The following is a 21,160-nucleotide window of genomic DNA, read 5'->3' as shown; positions in this document are numbered from 1 at the left end:
CGAGGCGAAGAACTTTTCAGACCATCTTCGTATGTTTGAGGCTAGTTACATGCAAGAGATAGACTATACTTGAATGCAAAGGCGTGAAGGCATTTGGAGAGACTGTTTTTTTCTGGAAAAGTGAGTGTATTTGGACAGGGAAACTAGAATTACATAAATGGAATGTAGCAGGGACAGTGGCTTGAGAAATGAGAGGGCATACACTATATTACAGAGCATAATATAGTGTACATTTGATAATATTGTATTGGCAGAATACTATTGTAATATTGATTATAAGAATACTAGCAATGCAGTGGTTTTTTTCTGTATACAAATACAAATGCTAGGAGCATTTAGAAATAAAGGGAATGGATTTGTGGCATTGATCAACTCAGCCTCTCCGAAGGTTGTTGGTATCAGTAAAACTTGGTAACTGAGGAGGATGTTCTAACAGGGATAGAAATCAAATGGTATAATATATTTTGGCAGAGAATAGAGGATAAAGGTGGTCGTGGTACTGGAGTGTTATTCATTATGAATTGTGCCCTCTCAGCGTAGAGAATCACAGTGAAGATAACTTTAATGCTTTTGAGATTATATGGTGTGATACATGTTTATACGACAAGATATTTAGTGTGATGTGACTAGGGAATATAACTGGTGATGACTAAGAAATATTTAGGCAAATTAGTTTGGCAAGTGTAAAGTGAGTGATCATTATGGGAGACTTCAGCTATAGTGATATAGACTGGACAAACGAAACAAAATCAGCAATAAGGAAACTGAATGTTTTGATTTCTTGAGGGACAGTTTTCTTAGACAGCATGTGATGGAGGGAACACAAGGATCAAGAGTTTGGATTTGGTCATAGCATATGAGAATCTTATTGTGACTGAGATGTCACACTTGCTCCATGTTGAGAGTGACCATTGTAGGATGCCTGTGGCGGTATCAAAACAGAAGAATTTATGCAGAATTATAAGGCAGGCAACTATCATGGATTTAGAAACCAGCTTGCAGCAGTGCAATGGATGAATAAGAATTTGAAGAAAGAGGGGTCATTAGTGCATAGGAGATAGTTAAGAAACGGTTGTTGACAGCAATGGCAAATTGTATACCTTGAGTGAAGAAGAAGATAAAGCAATTTGGAGTCAAATAGGTGGCAAGAGAAATATAAGTGGAATAGCAGAAGAAAAAAGAGATTATGGAAAACATAAAAAAGAGAGATTAAGAACAGTTGCATGAGGAATATAGGGCTCAGTCTTATTCTATATGAGAGAAGACTGACACTGCAATCCAGGAACAATCCCAAGGAATTTTTTTGCCATGTGTCAAGTAGGCGGAAAAATGATAGTGGACTGATTACCTCCTTGGTGGAGATGGGAATTGGGTGACTAAAGCATGACATATTTGAACTATTTAATGATTACGTTATTAGAGTGGTTCATCTGGTGCAGCAGGATGGACCACTCAGTTTCAAATACTCAGTATGTTAAATGTTGATAAGTCAGAGGACCTAGGTGGAATTTCACTTTGTGTTTTATGGGCATGTGCCATGTAACTAACTGTGCCATTAGCTTGGCTGTTTAATGAGTCTTGCATTGAGACATGCTCCTAGAGAGTGAAAGGAGGGTAAAATAACAGCAAAGCATACACTGTCATTTTTTTTTAAATTTTTCAAAGGCATTTGACAGGGTACCATGTGACAAGTTGATTCTTAAGCTGCAACATATGGGTTTGGATTGGTGATTAGCTCTGATAGATATCAGAGAATTGTATATGGGGGAGCAGTATCATGGAGTAGGAAGGTTAAATGTGAAGATCTGATTGGTTCAGTACTGGGATCATTGCTGTTCAATCTTTATGTCAATGATATTGTCACAGGACTACAGGGAGATGTTTATTTGTTTGCAGATGACGTGAAGCTGGGTTATTAGTAATAGTGCTGATGTTTTAGCTCTTCAAGAGGTTATGAATAATCTGGAAATATTGACATGAGATAATTATTTGAGGCAGCATATGATGGAGGGACCTAGGAGTGTGAGAGTATTGAACCTGGTCATAGGATCAGAAGAGGTATCTATAACCAAGGTGTCCACATTGCCTCTGATTTACAAAAGTGACCATGCCAACTTGACTTGGGAGATTGTAAAACATGAGGAAGATTCTGTCAAGAAGGGATATATGTGGAACTACAATACAGGTGATTATGACAATAGTGCATGGGAGATAATTAAGGGACATCTAAAGGAAGCAATATTAAATTTAATACTTACGGTAAGGAGAGTTAATTAGCTAGGAATTAGATGAGTAATATCATTAAGAATGAGCTGCAGAAGAAGAAAGTGCTGTAGAGGGGTATATAAAGAGAAATGGGACCAGCAAACTCACGAACACTACAAGAAAGGTGATCAGAATTGCAAGGAAGGCGAAATTGGATTATGAAAAAAATCTAGCCAAGCAGGCTAAAGGAAATCCCATAGATTTCTTTCATTATGTGGCAAGTAAGTGGAAGAATGACTATGGAAGATTAACCTTAATGAGTGATGATGGTCACAAGGAGACGGAAGTGGATGAAATAGTTGAATTGCTGAGTGACCACTTTGCAAGCATATATCTTCCTAGTGAGCTTACTGCTTTAGCCTATGTGACAGACACTGATGTGGGAACAGAGGTGGGTGAATTGGAGGTCCTTATGATATTGCAGAATCTCAATGGAAATGCAACTGTGGGAGTAGATGGGATATCAGCTTGGGTTTTTGCAAGAATGTGCAAGGGAACTGGCAATGCCACTGACTAGGCTCTTTAATTTACTTCTCAGCTGTGGTCAAGTTCTAAGGGAGTGGAAATAGGGCAAAGTAATTCCCTTGCATAAGGGATATTCTAAGAATGCATTAGCAAATTATAGACCAATCAGTATCTCAGGCATGGTGGTAAAAGTACCAGAAATATTGCTGAAAAAGAGAATTCAGGAATGGGTGGATAAGAAAATTATACTATATGAGAGGTAACATGACTTTGTAAAGGGTTCAGTCATGCCTTAGTAATTTACTAACTTTTTATAGTAGAGTAACAGCTAAGTTGGATAAAGGAAATGGCTACATGATGATTTCTGCTGGATTTTGCAAAGGCATTTCACAGACTACCACAGGGAACTCAGTTATGCAGATTAGTACACCCTCTTATCCATATATCAGAAAGTGGCATATGTAGCAGTAGAATCAAGGTGTAAACAGCTGACTACTGGTGTGTCACAAGGTTCAGTACTGGAATTAATTTGTACAATAATGATATAGGAAATAACCTCAAACGACATACATATTCAGTTGTTTGCTGATGATGCAAAATTAGGTAGAGTAATAGTTGATCAAGGCGACGTGGAGAGTTTGCAGGACAATTTAAATAGGCTGTCAGTATGGGCAAAAGATAATGGGTGGCAGCTTAATGTATGGTAATGAAAAGTTGCATTTTGGAATAAATAGATTACAAGCTGTGTACCTCATTGATGGAACTGTACTCCAGGAAATAGATGAAGCTAGAGATTTAGGAGTGTTGGTAGACAGAGTTAAAGTTTAGAGGACATATTACTAAGGTTGCTAAAGTAGTTCATAAGATTACTAGACTATTGAAGAGCATACTAACAAGTACAGATAAGGAAGTTGTTATTCCACTTTATAAGCTTGTTACGTTCATATCTAGATTACTGTGCTCAAGTCTGGTCTCTTGAGTTACTTGGGAATAAGAAGCAGTGGAGAAGATTCAAAAGTGAGCGATCAAGATGGTGAGTGGTGTGTAAAATGTTCCATAAGAGAAAGTAACAAAAGCCACGATAATACACCGTAGTAAATTCAAATATGAAAGGCTTTTCATGGAATCAGCCTCAGCCCTAAGAAGCAATCCGAACCTCAACAAATTCGGTTGAATGAGACTGCCCCAAATTTGGGAAACCTACATCAGAAGACCTTCAGCCCAATTGCCCAAGAATACCAACATTGCCTTCTAGGGGGCACCATCAGGATTTTTAGGAGAAAGAATAGCTTCCTGCTTCGTCCTCATTTACTGTTTGTTGTGCTTGCTTGCACGTGTCTTGTTTTTAAGTTCCTGTGAAAATGGTAACGTGACTTTGCTGAAATATTGGAAGTGTATTAAAATTTATTTTAATGTATATCCTAGTATATGTTGTAATTTCCGTAAGCTATTTAGTAAAAATGCATAACCAACGTCTAAGCCTTTCCACGAGAATAACGTAGATGCAATAGATTTATTTGAAGAATTAAAAATACCCTCAAAAATAATACAAGAGAAAAGTGGTCCTCATGAAATTTTTTCATATATATATATATATATGTTAAAGATGCCACGCTATTTTAAACCTGGTTTTATTCCATTTCCCAAGTAAGCAAACAGACAAATAATAAGTCAAGTTTGTGCCTGCACGTATTGCAAGTCTAGGTGACCTGCAAAATAGTGCAAGTCAAGGCAACTCGTAGTAAAGGTGGAATAAGCTCTGATCACTATTCTTAATATTTACCCTTAATGCAAAGCCCATCTCCTTGAGGAGATGTATGATGCTATGTTTTAAACGCAAGGGGCCACTACCCAGACCGGTTTCGACCTTTATTGAGGTCTCATCAGTGGGAGCCAAGCTTAGGAATACTAAGATTCAAGTAATACACAGTTTATAAGTATTTTACCAAAACAAGTTATCATAAGGTGCTTTGACCTTATTAAATAAAAATCTCACGATGAGAGATATATGAGAAAGTTTTTTACCTTACCCAAGGTAAAAAACTTTCTACACAAATATATATATAACCAAAATCTTGTACAAATTTATCCCAATGTAACCACCACCCTAAGGATATTGTTAACAATTCCTGTTAGTAGCGAGTGTGGAAAGAAATTTTTCTGAGCTTGAACTGATTAAAAATTATTTGTGAACAGCAGTGACCCAAGAAAGATTGGTTGGTCTAGCAACTATATCGATAGAGGCTGGTAGCTTATAATTTAAATTTAGAAAAGCTTGTAAGCTGTTTTATTGTGTGATATCCCCATAGAGCAAACGTTTAATTACTGTTATTATGTAATTGTTGTGCATTAATATTTCTCTTGTAATAAAAACAAAATTGCAATTGGAGATTTTCTTATATTTTTGCCTTATAATCCATCAGGGACGATATTTAATTGTTTGCCTCAGGGTGCGATCTAATCTGGTGATGACCCCTTCTACATGTTGCCCAGCATCATTCACACCAGTATGATATATACATGCAAAAATCCCCCCCCCCCCAGGATTTGAATGCCATTTATAGTGCTTTATTATATATGTGTGTGATAGTTTATTTCTCACTTAGTTAGATTATAATAAATTTAGTTTATTCTTTTATCCAAGTGTGAGCAAACAAAGTTTGCACCTGAATGTATCTTCAGGACTGGGATAAAGTAGTACAACACCAGGCAACTCGTTGCAAAGGTGGAGCAAGCTAACATCTTGCTCCACCTAACCTAACCTATCTCAGTATCTCCCATAATGCAAAACACATCTCCTTGCAGATATGTATAATGTTATGCATTAAGGGAAGGGCCACTATCCCGACTGGTTTCGACCTTTATTGAGGTCTCTTTAGTGGGAGCCAGGCCCAAGTGGAGATACCAGGCAGAAGCATTAGCAAGCTCATCTCTCTACCTATAGGAGTTGCCAAACAGTGTGCCACCTTTTTATTAAATTACTCTGGATTTAGAGAAAGATGTTGAAAGTTTATATTTGGGTGCTTAAGGGTCAGGGGTGCTTAATGGTCAAAGCTGTATAACTGAGAGGAGACCTCCACATAGCCTTTAAAGGAATGCAGAGAACCGACCAGGGCTTCTGACCTAATGTCCAATCCTCACCTTCTCGTGGTGCACCCTGTTGGGTATCTACTTTGATACTGAACGAACGAGGATGGGCTGGCAATTTGGGATTTAGCCGACCAAATTGTATTCTTATTGGTTAAACCAAAATAAAAAATGATGGTACAACATGACAAAATTTCATGCCGGCTGGGGCGTCGCCCGGTTAAACAAGGCCCCCGTTGTTTTCGCCAGGGAACCAGGGCGAACAGCGAAAAGTCAGCTACTGGAACAAATCTGAAAACAAACCCCCACTCAACATCACCAGAGTTAAAGATCGGTACTATCAACGTAAGAAGCCTGAATGGCAAAGAAATGGAGCTAGCTGAGGAATTAGATAAGTACCAGATCGACATAATAGGGGTGACTGAAACAAAAAAGACCAAAACTGGTGAGATCTTTCTGAGCAATAAATACAAAATGTTATATTCAGGCAATAACAATCAAGGAAAAGAAGGAGTAGCCATAGTATTCAACACAAAATACAAGGCTAATCTTCTTGAATGGTAGTCAGTCTCAAGTAGAGTAATGTGGGCAAATATGAGAATGGGGAACTGGACAATGAGACTTATTTGTATCTATAGTCCCACGGAAGGTTCTACTAAGGTAGAAGTGGAGGAATTTTTTGAGGCTTTAGAAAAAGCAACTGACACAATGAAAAAGGAAAAGTTGGTCCTTGTTGGGGATCTAAATAGTAGAGTAGGAAATGATTGTGAGACATACAAAAATATTTTGGGAAAATTTGGAGAAAAGAGCAAAGCTAATAATAATGGCAAATATCTGTTGGATTTCTGCTCAGGACATGGACTGGTTATTACTAACACCATGTTCCAACATAAAAATGTGCACAAATTCACATGGAGAGAAGAGGCTAGGAATAAGAAAAGTCTCATTGACTATGTTATTGTTGATAGTGATGTTTTCTCCCTGGTGCAGGACACCAGAGTGTACAGAGGATTTGAAATTGGAAGTGATCACTATTTAGTCTTGAGCAGGATAAAATTGAATTTCATATTGAAAAGAATAACATGTAAGAAAGTTTTAAAGCGAATAAAAGTTGAGCAGCTCTCAGATGTAAACTGTAGACTAAAATACAGAAATATTATTGAAAAGAAAATGAAAGAGTTTGAGAACAGGAATCAAACCTTGGAGATTCAGTGGCAAACTCTGAAGGAAACATTGATTGATTCTGCCAGAGAGGCATGTGGTGAGGTTGTGTGCAAAGATAAAAAAATCAGAACTCCCTGGTGGACACAGGAAGTTAAAGAGGCAGTGAAGGAAAAGAAGAAAGCATATCAAAAGTTCCTGGCAAATAAGTCAGCTTTTACTCTTACAGAATACAGAGACAAATGTAAGAAAGCTAAACAATGTGTAAAACTAGCTAAACAAAAGTCATGGGAGGACTTTGGCAAGAATATAGAAAATAAATATCAAGAAGGTGGCAAAATATTCTGGAGGTTGTTGAAGAAGCTTAGGAATGGAGGAAAGAGTGCTGTAAAAGGAATTAGAGATGATAAAGGTGAAATGAAAACAGGAGAAAAAGATATCCTTGAAGTATGGAGTAATTACTTTGAAAAACTGCTAAATGAAACAAGCAGTGATGACAGCACAGTGATAAAAAACACTGACCAGGCATGCAGTCAGGAATACATATCCATACTTGAAGTAGAAAAAGCCATCAAAGGCTTGAAATGTGGAAAGGCAGCAGGAGTAGATGATATTCGACCAGAAATGCTGAAGTATGGTGGTATAAGAGTCTTACAGTGGCTGCACTGCATAGTTCAGAAAGCCTGGACAGAGGGACGAATTCCCGATGATTGGAGTAGAGCTCTCATAGTACCCATATATAAAAAGGGAAATAAAACTGAATGTGAGAATTACAGAGGTATTTCCCTACTGAGTGTTCCTGGCAAGATCTATGCAAGTATACTTGAGAAACGGTTGAGAAGAATTGTGGAAGAAAAGCTTGGTGAAGAACAAGCTGGATTCAGGCCAAATAGAGGTTGTCAGGATCAGATCTTCACTTTACGACAAATAGTCGAGAAAGCATGGGAATATAACAAAGATCTGTATTTAAGTTTTGTTGATTTGGAAAAGGCATATGACAAGGTGCCAAGAGAGAAGCTATTCAATACGCTGCAGTTATATGGTGTCAATGGGGCATTATATCAAGCAATACTTAGTCTTTATTTGAGTTGTGAGTCAGCAGTTAGAATTGAAGGAAGTACAGGAAGATGGTTTAATGTTAAATCTGGTGTGAGACAAGGATGTACATTATCCCCTCTGTTATTCATTATCTATGTGGATCACATTATGAAGGAATGTGGTATTAAACCTGATATCAAAATTGGAGATGTTAATGTCAGCTCTTTGCTTTATGCGGATGATGTTATACTTCTAAATAAATCCGCTACAAGTCTGCAAGATTCTCTGACTAAATTGAATAGCTCTTGTAATAGATATGGTATGAAGGTCAGCAATAAAAAGACAAAGACAATGAAAATAGGCAGAATCATTGAAAATGTCAACTGTGTTGTGAATGGAGAACCTGTGGAACAAGTAAAACATTTCAGCTACTTAGGCACAATTTTTACTGAAGATGGTAAACTAAATATAGAAATAGACAACAGAATCAGCAAAGCTGGTATCGTGGGAAGTCAATTGAATAAATTCATATGGAATAAGAAAGAAATTAGTTGGAACACTAAATTAGCTGTATACAAGACTGTGTTCAAACCAATTTTAACTTATGGATCTGAGAGCTGGGTCAGAAGTAAAACACTTGACCAAAGACTAGAGACCGCAGATATGAGAGTCCTGAGAAAGATTAGAGGCGTGAACAGATGGCATCAATGGCAATATCATATTAAAAATGAGGATATTAGGAAAGAACTTGACATTGTCAGCATCCAGGAATGCGTTAGCAAAGCTAATCTCAGATGGTATGGTCACTTAAATAGAATGGGAGAGGAAAGATTAGCAAAACAAGTGTTCTCTGCCAGTTTGGCAGGAAAACGACCCAGAGGAAGACCAAGATATAGGTGGATAGATACGGTACAAAGTGCCTTAGACGATAGAAATATAAGATCTGATAATGTTGGAGTCTTGACAAGTAACAGACTGATTTGGAGGAAAATTGTAGATAGGAAGTTAGTAATGATGTAATTTTTTCATGTAGTACTGTCATATCCTGTACACCCCTTGAGGGTACATGGCAGGAATTTGATGATGATGATGATGATGATGAAGTTTATATTTCACTTTGTTAGACTATAATAAATTTAGTTTAATCCTTTATCCAAGTGTGAGCAAACAAAGTTTGCACCTGAAAGTATCTTTGGGACTGGGGTAAGGTAGTACAACACTAGGAAACTTGTTGCAAAGGTGGAGCAAGCTAAAATCCTCCTATCTCAGTATCTCCCATAATGCAAAACACATCTCCTTGTGGATATGTATAATGTTATGCATTAAGGGAAGGGCCACTACCCTTAGTCTATAATCTAACCCTTAGTTATAGTCTAACCAAGTGAAAAATAAACTTTTAACATCTTTCTCTAAATCCAGAGTAATTTAATAAAAAGGTGGCACACTGTTTGACAACTCCTATAGGTAGAGATGACCTTTGCAAATGCTTCTGCCTGGTATCTCCACTTGGGCCTGGCTCCCACTGAAGAGACCTCAATAAAGGTCGAAACTAGTCTGGGTAGTGGCCCTTTCCTTAATGCATAACATTATACATATCCCCAAGGAGATGTGTTTTGCATTATGGGAGATACTGAGATAGGAGTGATGTTAGCTTGCTCCACCCTAGCAACAAGTTGCCTGGTGTTGTACTACCTTACCCCAGTCCTGAAGATACTTTCAGTCGCAAACTTTGTTTGCTCACACTTGGATAAAGGATTAAACTAAATTTATTATATATATGTGTGTCCTATTCATGAAACGGTATTTACTTTTATTTTTTGACCTTCACACTGAAACCGTTGCTACATGCTATGCTCCACACTTAGGGACAATACATTTGTATTAGTGGTATGGATGGAACTAAGGGTTATATAATTTGAAAAGCCTCCTCTAGAGACAGATGTGGAACTTTTCCAAACCACTTCAAGCTGCCCTTAATCACAGTACTCTCACAATGAGCAGTGATATTCACATGCCATCTAAAGATTTTCACAGAACATACCTCTCTGGTGGGATTTGAAGCCACAAACCATTGGTTGGAGAATGGGTATGCCAATCACTCATCCAGCTGGCCTGTAACCTTTTTGTATATTAGTCTACGTTGGGTTGAATAAAGATTAAATAATCTATAAACTTAGAGAAGAACCAAACATGGAACTAAACTCTTTTGAACTGCTTCAGATATTCAGTAAGAAAGGTGGATTAAAGCAGATGATGAAAATCATCTACCACCTCCTTAGTTATGAGGCTCTTAATTTAAATCTTATAATATAACCTGGTATAATTACTAATTGTAGTATAGCTCATAGCATCATAATAAATGCAATTTAATGTAGCATCTATTCTAGAGGTAAAAGTACTTAAATAAACATTGTTTATCAACACCCACACGGTCGAAACAACTCACACCCCATCAACCCTTTCCTCTGCCCCCTTTTCCCATAAACCCTTCCCCTTCCTCTATTTTCTTCTTTTTTCTCACCCTACAAAAAAAAAGCTCTGCACCCACTCTTAAAAATAATATATGCATAAATAAATTCAAGACTTAATTCTGTATGTTGGTCAAGTAAATAATAGTATAATATCCGACGTCTCACTGACTAATATCTGTCAGCATTTTCAAATTATACACTGGTAAGCAATAGAAAGTAACAAAAACTAGGAAACTAACCGACAATTCTAAAAATTATATAAAGTTATCACTGTACGTGATACAATACGCATGTCGCAAGTACGTTTTATTTGTTGAGATATTTATTGTAATTTTCATGAAAGTTCATTTCTTTTTGGTTAAATGATCTGATTAGAGTTTTCCATATATCTGGTAGGATTAGGCCTTTATTCTAATTTAAGTTACCTGTTGAACGGGCGACTGTAGCAGCTTCTTTGAATGTTCTGGAATGGTAGTTCTCTTCTATGTAGGGCATATGACTCATATCCCATTCAATATTATGGTTGGTAGAGGCAAAGTGGGAAGAAAGGCCTGATATATCTTGTCTGTTATTCCTTACATAGCCTATGTGTTCTTTCTTTCTTGTTTCAAAACTTCTAGATGTCTGTCCGATGTAATTGATACCGCATGAACAGGGTATGCTATAAACTCATAAACTCCAGAGTATTTGTAGAAAGGATGGCTATCTTTCGGTGATCTAAATCTTATAAACTTTTGAATGGTCTCAATAGGTTTGAAGGTTATTCTGATATTATATGGTTTTAGAAGAAGAGCTAATTTTTTGGATATGGTACTAACAAATGGAATTGTTATAGAGCTGATGTATTAGGTTTCATCTCGTTGTCTTTACTCTAGAGTTTATAGCATACCCTGTTCATGCGGTATCAAGTCTTTAATTTATTAATACTAGTGGTCAAGAAAAAGGTCATAATATGAATATATGTATATATTATATATATATATATGTAAAAAAAAAAAAACAGGCTTTTTAAAATTTTTCAAATTCATTCTCCCACATTGCCTAAGCCCCCCATTCCCCTTTCAACACCATAACAGCAGAAGTATGCACACCGCAGAAAGAAGACAGGCAACAACATCCATGAAAAGGTATGTGCGAATTTTCTTCTATTATGCTACATATATTTGTCTCTAAAATACAACAATGCCTTAAGAATTCTTGAGTAAACAAGACAATGACATTAAAAAAGGGGCACTCCTAAACAAAAGCAGGCAAAATAGCCATAGAAATAATTGTTAATCATTATTTTTATGAAATTTTATGTTATAACTGTAGCATCTTGTTGCAATATTTCTTAATTTTTGTTTATTCCCAGACCTGATACAAGTGTCCCTATAGTAACAGAAGACAGTTCATCTGAAGTTTCTATCACAACACCAATACTAGTAAGACAACATAATATTAAGGAGAAACGGTCGTGTCATTCTTCAGATTCTGTTCATTCTAGTTGCTTTGGACTTCCTTATCAGGTAAGTTACCAAATTTTAGTCTTGGTTGAAACATTGATTGTTGTGCTTGGAAAAACAGTTTAAAAAAATAGTATAGTGACATCCTCTCACACTGCCTAAAAAGAAATCAATTTTGTAAGAGTCCATACATGTAAAGTATCTCTTTTTATCTTTGCTATGTTAATATTTTCTTTAATTATGTATTTTTCCAGTTAACTATTATGTGTGAATCACTGGGCTTAGGTGCTTTCTTGAGTTGCCAGTGGTGTAATAATTTTTAACATTTTTTGTTTGGTGTTTGCAGCGGTTTTTATTTTTGTTTATTTTTTTTTAATACTTACATTTATTGATTTTTAGCATGCTTTTTTTTTTTTTTTAAATAAATGCTATTTGAGAAAGAAGAAAAAAAAATCATGTTAAAAATCAAATCTAGTTTTGCCAACCTATTGACTGAGTGGATGGCATCTCCACTCTCTACCTAATAGACTTTAAATCATATTGTGAATGAATGTTTGTAAAAGTGTTTATTATAAATTGTTAGACAGTCTTCATTACCCAGCACATGGGTCCCCATCCTTCTTACTGGAGGCCTAAAATGGTTTAAAAAATTACGTTTGATGTTTAGAATGCATCTAGAACAGGCTTTTCGATTAACTAAACTTTATTTTACTTACTGTACTACGTTTTCAGTGTATATACAACCATCATTGGGTGGGATTTGCATAAGAAATTGAAAAAGATTATAAACATTAAGAATGAATTTTGTTGCTTCAGATAACTATTTAACAGTGCTGATTAGTAAGTAATGTGTTTTGGTAATTGAAACAGTAATTGGCACTATCTTCCTTGATGTTTATGCCTGTTAAAGACTTAAGCTAGTAGTATGCATAGCATTTAAGCCAAATGGAACTTGTGGATCATAGAGCTATATCAGAAATAAAACAGTTCATTAAAGATGAGCGAGATTACAGATATGAGAATTTTAAAGAAAATCTTGGAATTGAATTGCTGACAAACAAACATAAGACATGGGGGGGGGGATCACACACCTACCAGGCGCACCCCTGGGTGGCAGATGGGGGAACCCAAATGGGTTGCTCTGAATAAAGAATAAAGAGCTGTGGACCAAAGGATGTAGCAGAGGCATGGTAAGCTGGTAACTTCCATGAGCCAGAGAAAGTCTACAAACCGAGATAGTGCTACTGTGTACTGGACAGCCGACGTGACTACTCAAAGATCACACAGAGTAAGTGAGAAATCAGCAATGTAGACAGCCAGGGACGTGAAACACGTAGCCACCTTCAACATAAGATCATTATACCGACCTGGAAAATTGCAATTAGTCCAGGAAAATTTAATAAGACTGAAATGGAATATTTTAGGTTTATCAGAGACACATTGGTTCAGAGATGGATTTATGGATTTACCAGAAGGAAGACTATACCTCTCAGGAGGAAAAGATAACATACACAGAGAAGGAGTTGCATTATTAATTGAGAAGAAACTTACACACTCAGTAATTGAAATAGAACCAGTGCTCCTAGAATAATCACAGTCAAACTTCAAGCAAAAGAAAAAGGTCAAACAATTAAAATAATCCAAATATATGCACCAGACAGTAACCAATTCGAGTATCTAGCACTACATCCCATTTTCCATCATTCGTGAATATGGACCCAAGGTATTTAAACTTTCCACATTTCACATTTCAAGCCTTGAAATGTGGAAAGGCAACAGGAGTAGATGATATTCGACCAGAAATGCTGAAGTATGGTGGTATAAGAGTCTTAAAGTGGCTGCACTGCATAGTTCAGAAAGCCTGGACAGAGGGACGAATTCCCGATGATTGGAGTAGAGCTGTCATAGTACCCATATATAAAAAGGGAAATAAAACTGAATGTGAGAATTACAGAGGTATTTCCCTACTGAGTGTTCCTGGCAAGATCTATGCAAGTATACTTGAGAAACGGTTGAGAAGAATTGTGAAAGAAAAGCTTGGTGAGGAACAAGCTGGATTCAGGCCAAATAGAGGCTGTCAGGATCAGATCTTCACTTTATGACAAATAGTTGAGAAAGCATGGGAACATAACAGAGATCTGCATTTAAGTTTTGTCGATTTGGAAAAGGCATATGACAAGATGCCAAGAGAGAAGCTATTCAATATGCTACAGTTATATTGTGTCAATGGGGCATTATATCAAGCAATACTTAGTCTTTATTTGAGTTGTAAATCAGCAGTTAGAATTGAAGGAAGTACAGGAAGATGGTTTAATGTTAAATCTGGTGTGAGACAAGGATGTACATTATCCCCTCTGTTATTCATTATCTATATGAATCACATTATGAAGGAAAGTGGTATTAAACATGATATCAAAATTGGAGATGTTAATGTCAGCTCTTTGCTTTATGCGGATGATGTTATATTGCTAAATAAATCTGCTGCAGGTCTGCAAGATTCTCTGACTAAATTGAATAGCTGTTGTAATAGATATGGTATGAAGGTCAGCAATAAAAAGACAAAGACAATGAAAATAGGCAGAATCACTGAAAATGTCAACTGTGTTGTGAATGGAGAACCTGTGGAACAAGTGAAACATTTCAGCTACTTAGGCATGATTTTTACTGAAGATGGTAAATTAAATATAGAAATAGACAACAGAATCAGCAAAGCTGGTATGGTAGGAAGTCAATTGAATAAATTCATATGGAATAAGAGAGAAATTAGCATGAACACTAAATCAGCAGTATACAAGACAGTGTTCAAACCAGTTTTAACTTATGGATCTGAGAGCTGGGTCAGAAGTAAAACACTTGACCAAAGACTAGAGACCGCAGATATGAGAGTCCTGAGAAAGATTATAGGCATGAACAGATGGCATCAATGGCAATATCATATTAAAAACGAGGATATTAGGAAAGAACTTGACATTGTCAGCATCCAGGAATGTGTTAGCAGAGCTAATCTCAGGTGGTATGGTCACTTAAACAGAATGGGCGAAGAAAGATTAGCAAAACAAGTGTTCTCTGCCAGGTTGGCAGGAAAAAGACCCAGAGGAAGACCAAGATATAGGTGGATTGATATGGTACAATGTGCCTTAGACGATAGAAATATAAGATCTGATAATGTTCGAGTCTTGACAAGTAACAGACTGATTTGGAGGAAAATTGTGGATAGGAAGTTAGTAATGATGTAATTTTTTTTCATGTAGTACTATCATATCGTGTACACCCCTTGAGGGTACATGGCAGGAATTTGATGATGATGATGGTATTTAAACTTCTCCACCTGCCTCATTGGGACTCCACTTACATGTAGAGTGCACTGGGATGGTTGTCTTGAGAACACAAATGTTTCAGTTTTGGCCACGCTGATCTTCATTCCGGCGTCTGCACAAACAGCTACAAACCTATCCAGGATCCACTGGAGGTCATCTGTGGAAGAGCTAAGCAGAACTAGGTCATCTGCAAAAAGCAAACGTCCAATACCACATCTTCCAATTTTGACACACTCACTGCTTCAGCTGTGCCTATCAATCCAGTCTATAAATATTATGAAAAGGAGGGGTGACACAACACACCCTTGGTGGAGGCCTACGGAGACTGTGAAAGGTTCAGACTTTGTGCTGTGTACCCTGACACAAAACTCTGAGCATTCATACTGGGACTTGATGGCAGCTAATAATTGGCCATCCACTCCATACTCCTGTACTACTTGCCAAAGCATATCCAAAAGAACCCGGTCATATGGCTTCCCCAAGTCCACAAAACGTGTAGATATTCTTGGCATATTCCCAAGATTTCTCAAAGAATTGCCTTAAAGTAAAGATTTGGTCAGTTGTGCTTCTACCAGGACGAAAGCCACATTGTTCTTTGAACAATGTGGCTTTCGTCCTGGAATTTTGACTCAACACCTGGAATTTTGACTCAACTATGCTCCTGCACCGTCTTTCCAAGCACCTAGCATGCACTTTCCCAGGCAGACTGAGCAGAGAGATGCCACGATAACTACTGCAATCCTTCTGGTCTCCCTTCTTGAAGACTGGTATTATTATTATGCCTGTCTGCCATTGCTTTGGTGTTCGCCCAGATATCCAAGCAGCCTGACACACTCGAGTCAGCCAGAGAACACCATCTCGATTTGAGGCTTTTAGCATTTTAGGCCGAATTTCATCATCGCCAGCAGCCTTGCCCGATTTTAGTGATATTATTGCTAAATGGACCTCTTCTGCTGTGAGACTAGTCATTGCCTTGATCTGCACCTCTTGGATGTCTGCAACTGCTGGGCCACCCGGGTTAAGAAGGCTCTCAAAGTAGTCCCTCCATCTGTGGAGGATATCCTTCTTAATTGTTAAAAGTGCACCATCCGAGGCCTTAATTTCCCTTGCTGTGCACGATTTCCTCCCTCATAGGTGGCGGATGGTCTGCCAGAATACTTTGTTTGCATTTGCATAGGATGAGTCTAATCTTTCTCCAAAGGATTCCCAAGCCTTCTTCTTTGCTGCCTCAGCAGCAGCTTTTCGTGCCTCCCATCATACCAGAATCTAATCTCAGGTGACCTGACCCTAAGCCATGTTAGGTAGGACTCCTTTTTTGCCTGGGCAGTTTTTTGGACTTCTTGGTTCCTCTGAGGTGTCCTTTTCTCACTGCCCGTTGCCACGCCGAGCCGCTTTCTGCCATAGCATGAGAGTGCAGAGGCAGTGACAGCTGTTCTGAACAGCTTCCATTCCTCCTCAACATCTGCAGTATGCTTGGGAATCTCTGAACCTGGAGGAAATGTCATCTGCAAAATTCTTCCTCACAGCCTCATTTTTCAATGCCTCCCATTTCATGCGGTTTAGCTACTTAGGCCTACAAGCGTTGATGGTAGCATCTGGTTTCTGAAGCCGTAGAGTGCACACAACAAGGTGGTGGTCAGTTGACAGTTCTGCCCTCTCTTCTCACACGAACATCCAACACTGAGGAAAATAGGTCTGCTGAGACTATAAAGAAGTCAATCAGAGACCTTTGTTCTAGTGTATCCCTGTACCAGGTATACTTATGGACTTCTCGGTGCTGGAAGAAGGTATTCATTATGGACAAGGTGTTAGTACAGCAGAAGTCCAATAATTTCAACCCATTCGCATTAAGGTCAGGGGCACCGTTCCTCCCAACTATACCCCTCCATGTCTGGTCATCTGTTCCAACATGTGCATTGAAGTCACCCATTAGCAGGACTGATTCCATGTCTGTCACCCTGTCAAAAGCAGCATCCACTTCCTCTAGGAGGGCAGAGTATTCTGATTCCAGATTAGGTGCATAGGCTTGCACCACAGCCAAATCATGGTTTTTCATCTGAAGCCTTCACATATACCCGTCCCCCCAATGGGATCCACTCAGCAACACAGTCTGACAGCTGGGGACTTGTGAATATCCCCACACCCACCTGAGTAGAGCTTCCACCCCTTATCCAGGTCGACAGTTCCAGAGGCTCTCCTCTTGGTCGAAGAAAGCCCGACTAAGTCTAGCCAGTAGCGCTTGGCTTCCTCGACCAGTTCCAGCTCCTTCCCTGTCAGAGAGAAGATGTTCCAGTTACCTAAAGCCATAGTTTGGTGCCGTTGTCGTTGCCATTTCCATCCTTTTGCAGAATAATTTCTTTGCGCTGCCCCTAAACATCTCCCCAAATGGGTAGCGGGCCCATTGATGGAGTTTCTCCTAGCAGAGTGCTGAGGAGTGGTGTCTAAGGGAGACTGTAACATATTTTTCAAACGGGTCAGTCTGCCTAAAACCCGAATGCGTCCCTTGGTAACCTGCGCGACGGACGATGCGGTATGAACATTTTTTGATGGCTTGATCATGCTACAGTGGTTGATAATGTCCTGTTAGCACAAGACGAAATGACACAGCAAAATAGGAAAGATTCCCCTTGGGAATCTTTAATCTCTAATAGCATTCGGGGGAAGGAGCAAGAAGAGAAGAAAGAAAGAAACAAGGGAGGAAGAGGAGGGACCAGTCTACAGATAATATAACAGATGTATATTACATGAAGTAAGGCATGGTCCAGCATCAGGTACCTTGGGTTTGCCATGCCCGTACTCACAAAGTGAGCCCCTGAGGCTAAAAAAAGATAAAAATATATAAACTTTCTATTCCAAACTCTATGTTGTCCATCATAGAGAATGCAACCCAATTCCAAATCCTGGTTCTCATTAGCCTCTCTAGCATTGCAGTATAAAAATATTGCAGTATAAAAGTTTCACAGTAACTGACCGCATAATTTGGTTAGCCTAGTTCAGGATGATTGAAGAGCGGCATGGTACTCATATATAAAAATGAGAATTAAAGCTTAATATGAGAGTTATAGAGGAATTTCATAACTGTGTTCCAGCTAACATTTAGACAAGCGTTCTTAAGAAGTGACTAAGAAAAATTGGAAGATGAACTTGGGGTAAGAATAAGCTGGATTCAGACAAAGAATAATTCAGAATAAGCCATAAGACAAATAGTCAGAAAATTGCGGAAATATGACTGGGATCTATATTCAAATTTTCTCAATCTGGAAAAGTATATGATATGACAGCACAGTGATAAAAAACACTGACCAGGCAAGTCAGGAATACATATCCATACTTGAAGTAGAAAAAGCCATCAAAGGCTTGAAATGTGGAAAGGCAGCAGGAGTAGATGATATTCGACCAGAAATGCTGAAGTATGGTGGTATAAGAGTCTTACAGTGGCTGCACTGCATAGTTCAGAAAGCCTGGACAGAGGGACGAATTCCCGATGATTGGAGTAGAGCTCTCATAGTACCCATATATAAAAAGGGAAATAAAACTGAATGTGAGAATTACAGAGGTATTTCCCTTCTGAGTGTTCCTGGCAAGATCTATGCAAGTATACTTGAGAAACGGTTGAGAAGAATTGTGGAAGAAAAGCTTGGTGAAGAACAAGCTGGATTCAGGCCAAATAGAGGCTGTCAGGATCAGATCTTCACTTTACGACAGATAGTCGAGAAAGCATGGGAATATAACAAAGATCTGTATTTAAGTTTTGTCGATTTGGAAATGGCATATGACAAAGTGCCAAGAGAGAAGCTATTCAATACGCTGCAGTTATATGGTGTCAATGGGGCATTATATCAAGCAATACTTAGTCTTTATTTGAGTTGTGAGTCAGCAGTTAGAATTGAAGGAAGTACAGGAAGATGGTTTAATGTTAAATCTGGTGTGAGACAAGGATGTACATTATCCCCTCTGTTATTCATTATCTATATGGATCACATTATGAAGGAATGTGGTATTAAACCTGATATCAAAATTGGAGATGTTAATGTCAGCTCTTTGCTTTATGCGGATGATGTTATACTTCTAAATAAATCCGCTACAAGTCTGCAAGATTCTCTGACTAAATTGAATAGCTGTTGTAATAGATATGGTATGAAGGTCAGCAATAAAAAGACAAAGACAATGAAAATAGGCAGAATCATTGAAAATGTCAACTGTTTTGTGAATGGAGAACCTGTGGAACAAGTAAAACATTTCAGCTACTTAGGCACAATTTTTACTGAAGATGGTAAACTAAATATAGAAATAGACAACAGAATCAGCAAAGCTGGTATCGTGGGAAGTCAATTGAATAAATTCATATGGAATAAGAAAGAAATTAGTCGGAACACTAAATTAGCTGTATACAAGACTGTGTTCAAACCAATTTTAACTTATGGATCTGAGAGCTGGGTCAGAAGTAAAACACTTGACCAAAGACTAGAGACCGCAGATATGAGAGTCCTGAGAAAGATTAGAGGCGTGAACAGATGGCATCAATGGCAATATCATATTAAAAATGAGGATATTAGGAAAGAACTTGACATTGTCAGCATCCAGGAATGCGTTAGCAGAGCTAATCTCAGATGGTATGGTCACTTAAATAGAATGGGAGAGGAAAGATTAGCAAAACAAGTGTTCTCTGCCAGGTTGGCAGGAAAACGACCCAGAGGAAGACCAAGATATAGGTGGATTGATACGGTACAAAGTGCCTTAGACGATAGAAATATAAGATCTGATAATGTTGGAGTCTTGACAAGTAACAGACTGATTTGGAGGAAAATTGTAGATAGGAAATTAGTAATGATGTAATTTTTTTCATGTAGTACTGTCATATCCTGTACACCCCTTGAGGGTACATGGCAGGAATTTGATGATGATGATGATGATGATGAGTTATTGTTTAATTAGCTTTTTACATGTACTGAAGATGCCTGTGATACTCAGGTGAAAATTCTCTAATAAACAATATTCTATGTGAGTTAATTACATTAATATAATTTTAATTAATAAATAAAAGAAACCTTTGACATTCAGGATACTAAATGTACTATAGAATTGCAATATTTTGTGGGAGGGAGTCACTTAATGTATATACAGTAGTTCCCCCCCCCCCCTTATCCACAGGGGATATATTCCAAGACTTCCTGCAGATATTACTAAACCCTATATATACTATGTTTTTTTCTTATACATACATACCTATGATAAAGTTTAATTTATAAATTAGACAGAGTAAGAGATTAACAACAATAACTAATAATAAAATAGAACAATTGTAACACACTGTAATAAAAGTTATCTGAATGTGAATGGAATTTTAGCAACCTCAGCATATGATTTATTTATTCATTTTATGAAATAAAGAACTTTCACCTTTTCAGCTTCTCTCTGGCATATATCACTACCTCTTGTGATATATGCCAGAGAGATTATGTAAAATTATTATGTAAAATAAGGGTTACTTGAACACAAGCACTGTGATACTACGACAGTCGATCTGATAACTGAGAGCTACTCAGAACTGCATGCAATTTAAAACTTATGAATTGTTTATTTCTGGAATTTTCCATTTAATATTTTCGGATGACTTATTATAAGATATTATGCTTACTAAGTGACTAACGGGTCGGTAGCATATACAGTACAGCGTGGATATGCTGGACAAAGGGGTGATTCACGTCCTGGGCGGGATGGTGTGAGATTTCATCACATTACTCAGAATAGCATGCAATTTAAAACTTATAAATTGTTTATTACTAAAAACAAGAGCCATAAGGCTTCATTTTAGCGATGTAAAATTACATAGGCAAAGTGGATACTAGATCCAACATTATTTCAAAGCCAAATGTTTGTAGAACTATGAAAGTTTCATAAGAGCTTATGA

The 21,160-nt window shown here is 37.7% G+C and overlaps 1 protein-coding gene across 8 annotated transcripts in view; it reads left to right on the top strand.

The window, feature by feature from the left end:
- Window positions 1-21,160, top strand: part of LOC150109749 (histone reader KMT2E-like) — a 902,496-nt gene that overhangs the window by 134,573 nt on the left and 746,763 nt on the right. For all 8 annotated transcript variants that reach the window (XM_090407149.1, XM_090406915.1, XM_090406833.1 and 5 more), the window contains one exon: window positions 11,842-11,995. In XM_090407149.1, coding sequence (XP_090263275.1) covers window positions 11,842-11,995 — 154 coding nt within the window. The remainder of the gene's footprint in view (window positions 1-11,841; window positions 11,996-21,160) is intronic.

Source organism: Typopeltis vanoorti, chromosome 1, assembly GCF_054136105.1.
Source record: "Typopeltis vanoorti isolate ZY-2024b chromosome 1, IOZ_Tvanoo_1.0, whole genome shotgun sequence".
Classification (NCBI taxonomy): Eukaryota; Metazoa; Arthropoda; class Arachnida; order Uropygi; family Thelyphonidae; genus Typopeltis; species Typopeltis vanoorti.
Note: the sequence above shows the minus strand (reverse complement) of the source record. Positions and strands in the feature narration are given on the sequence as shown.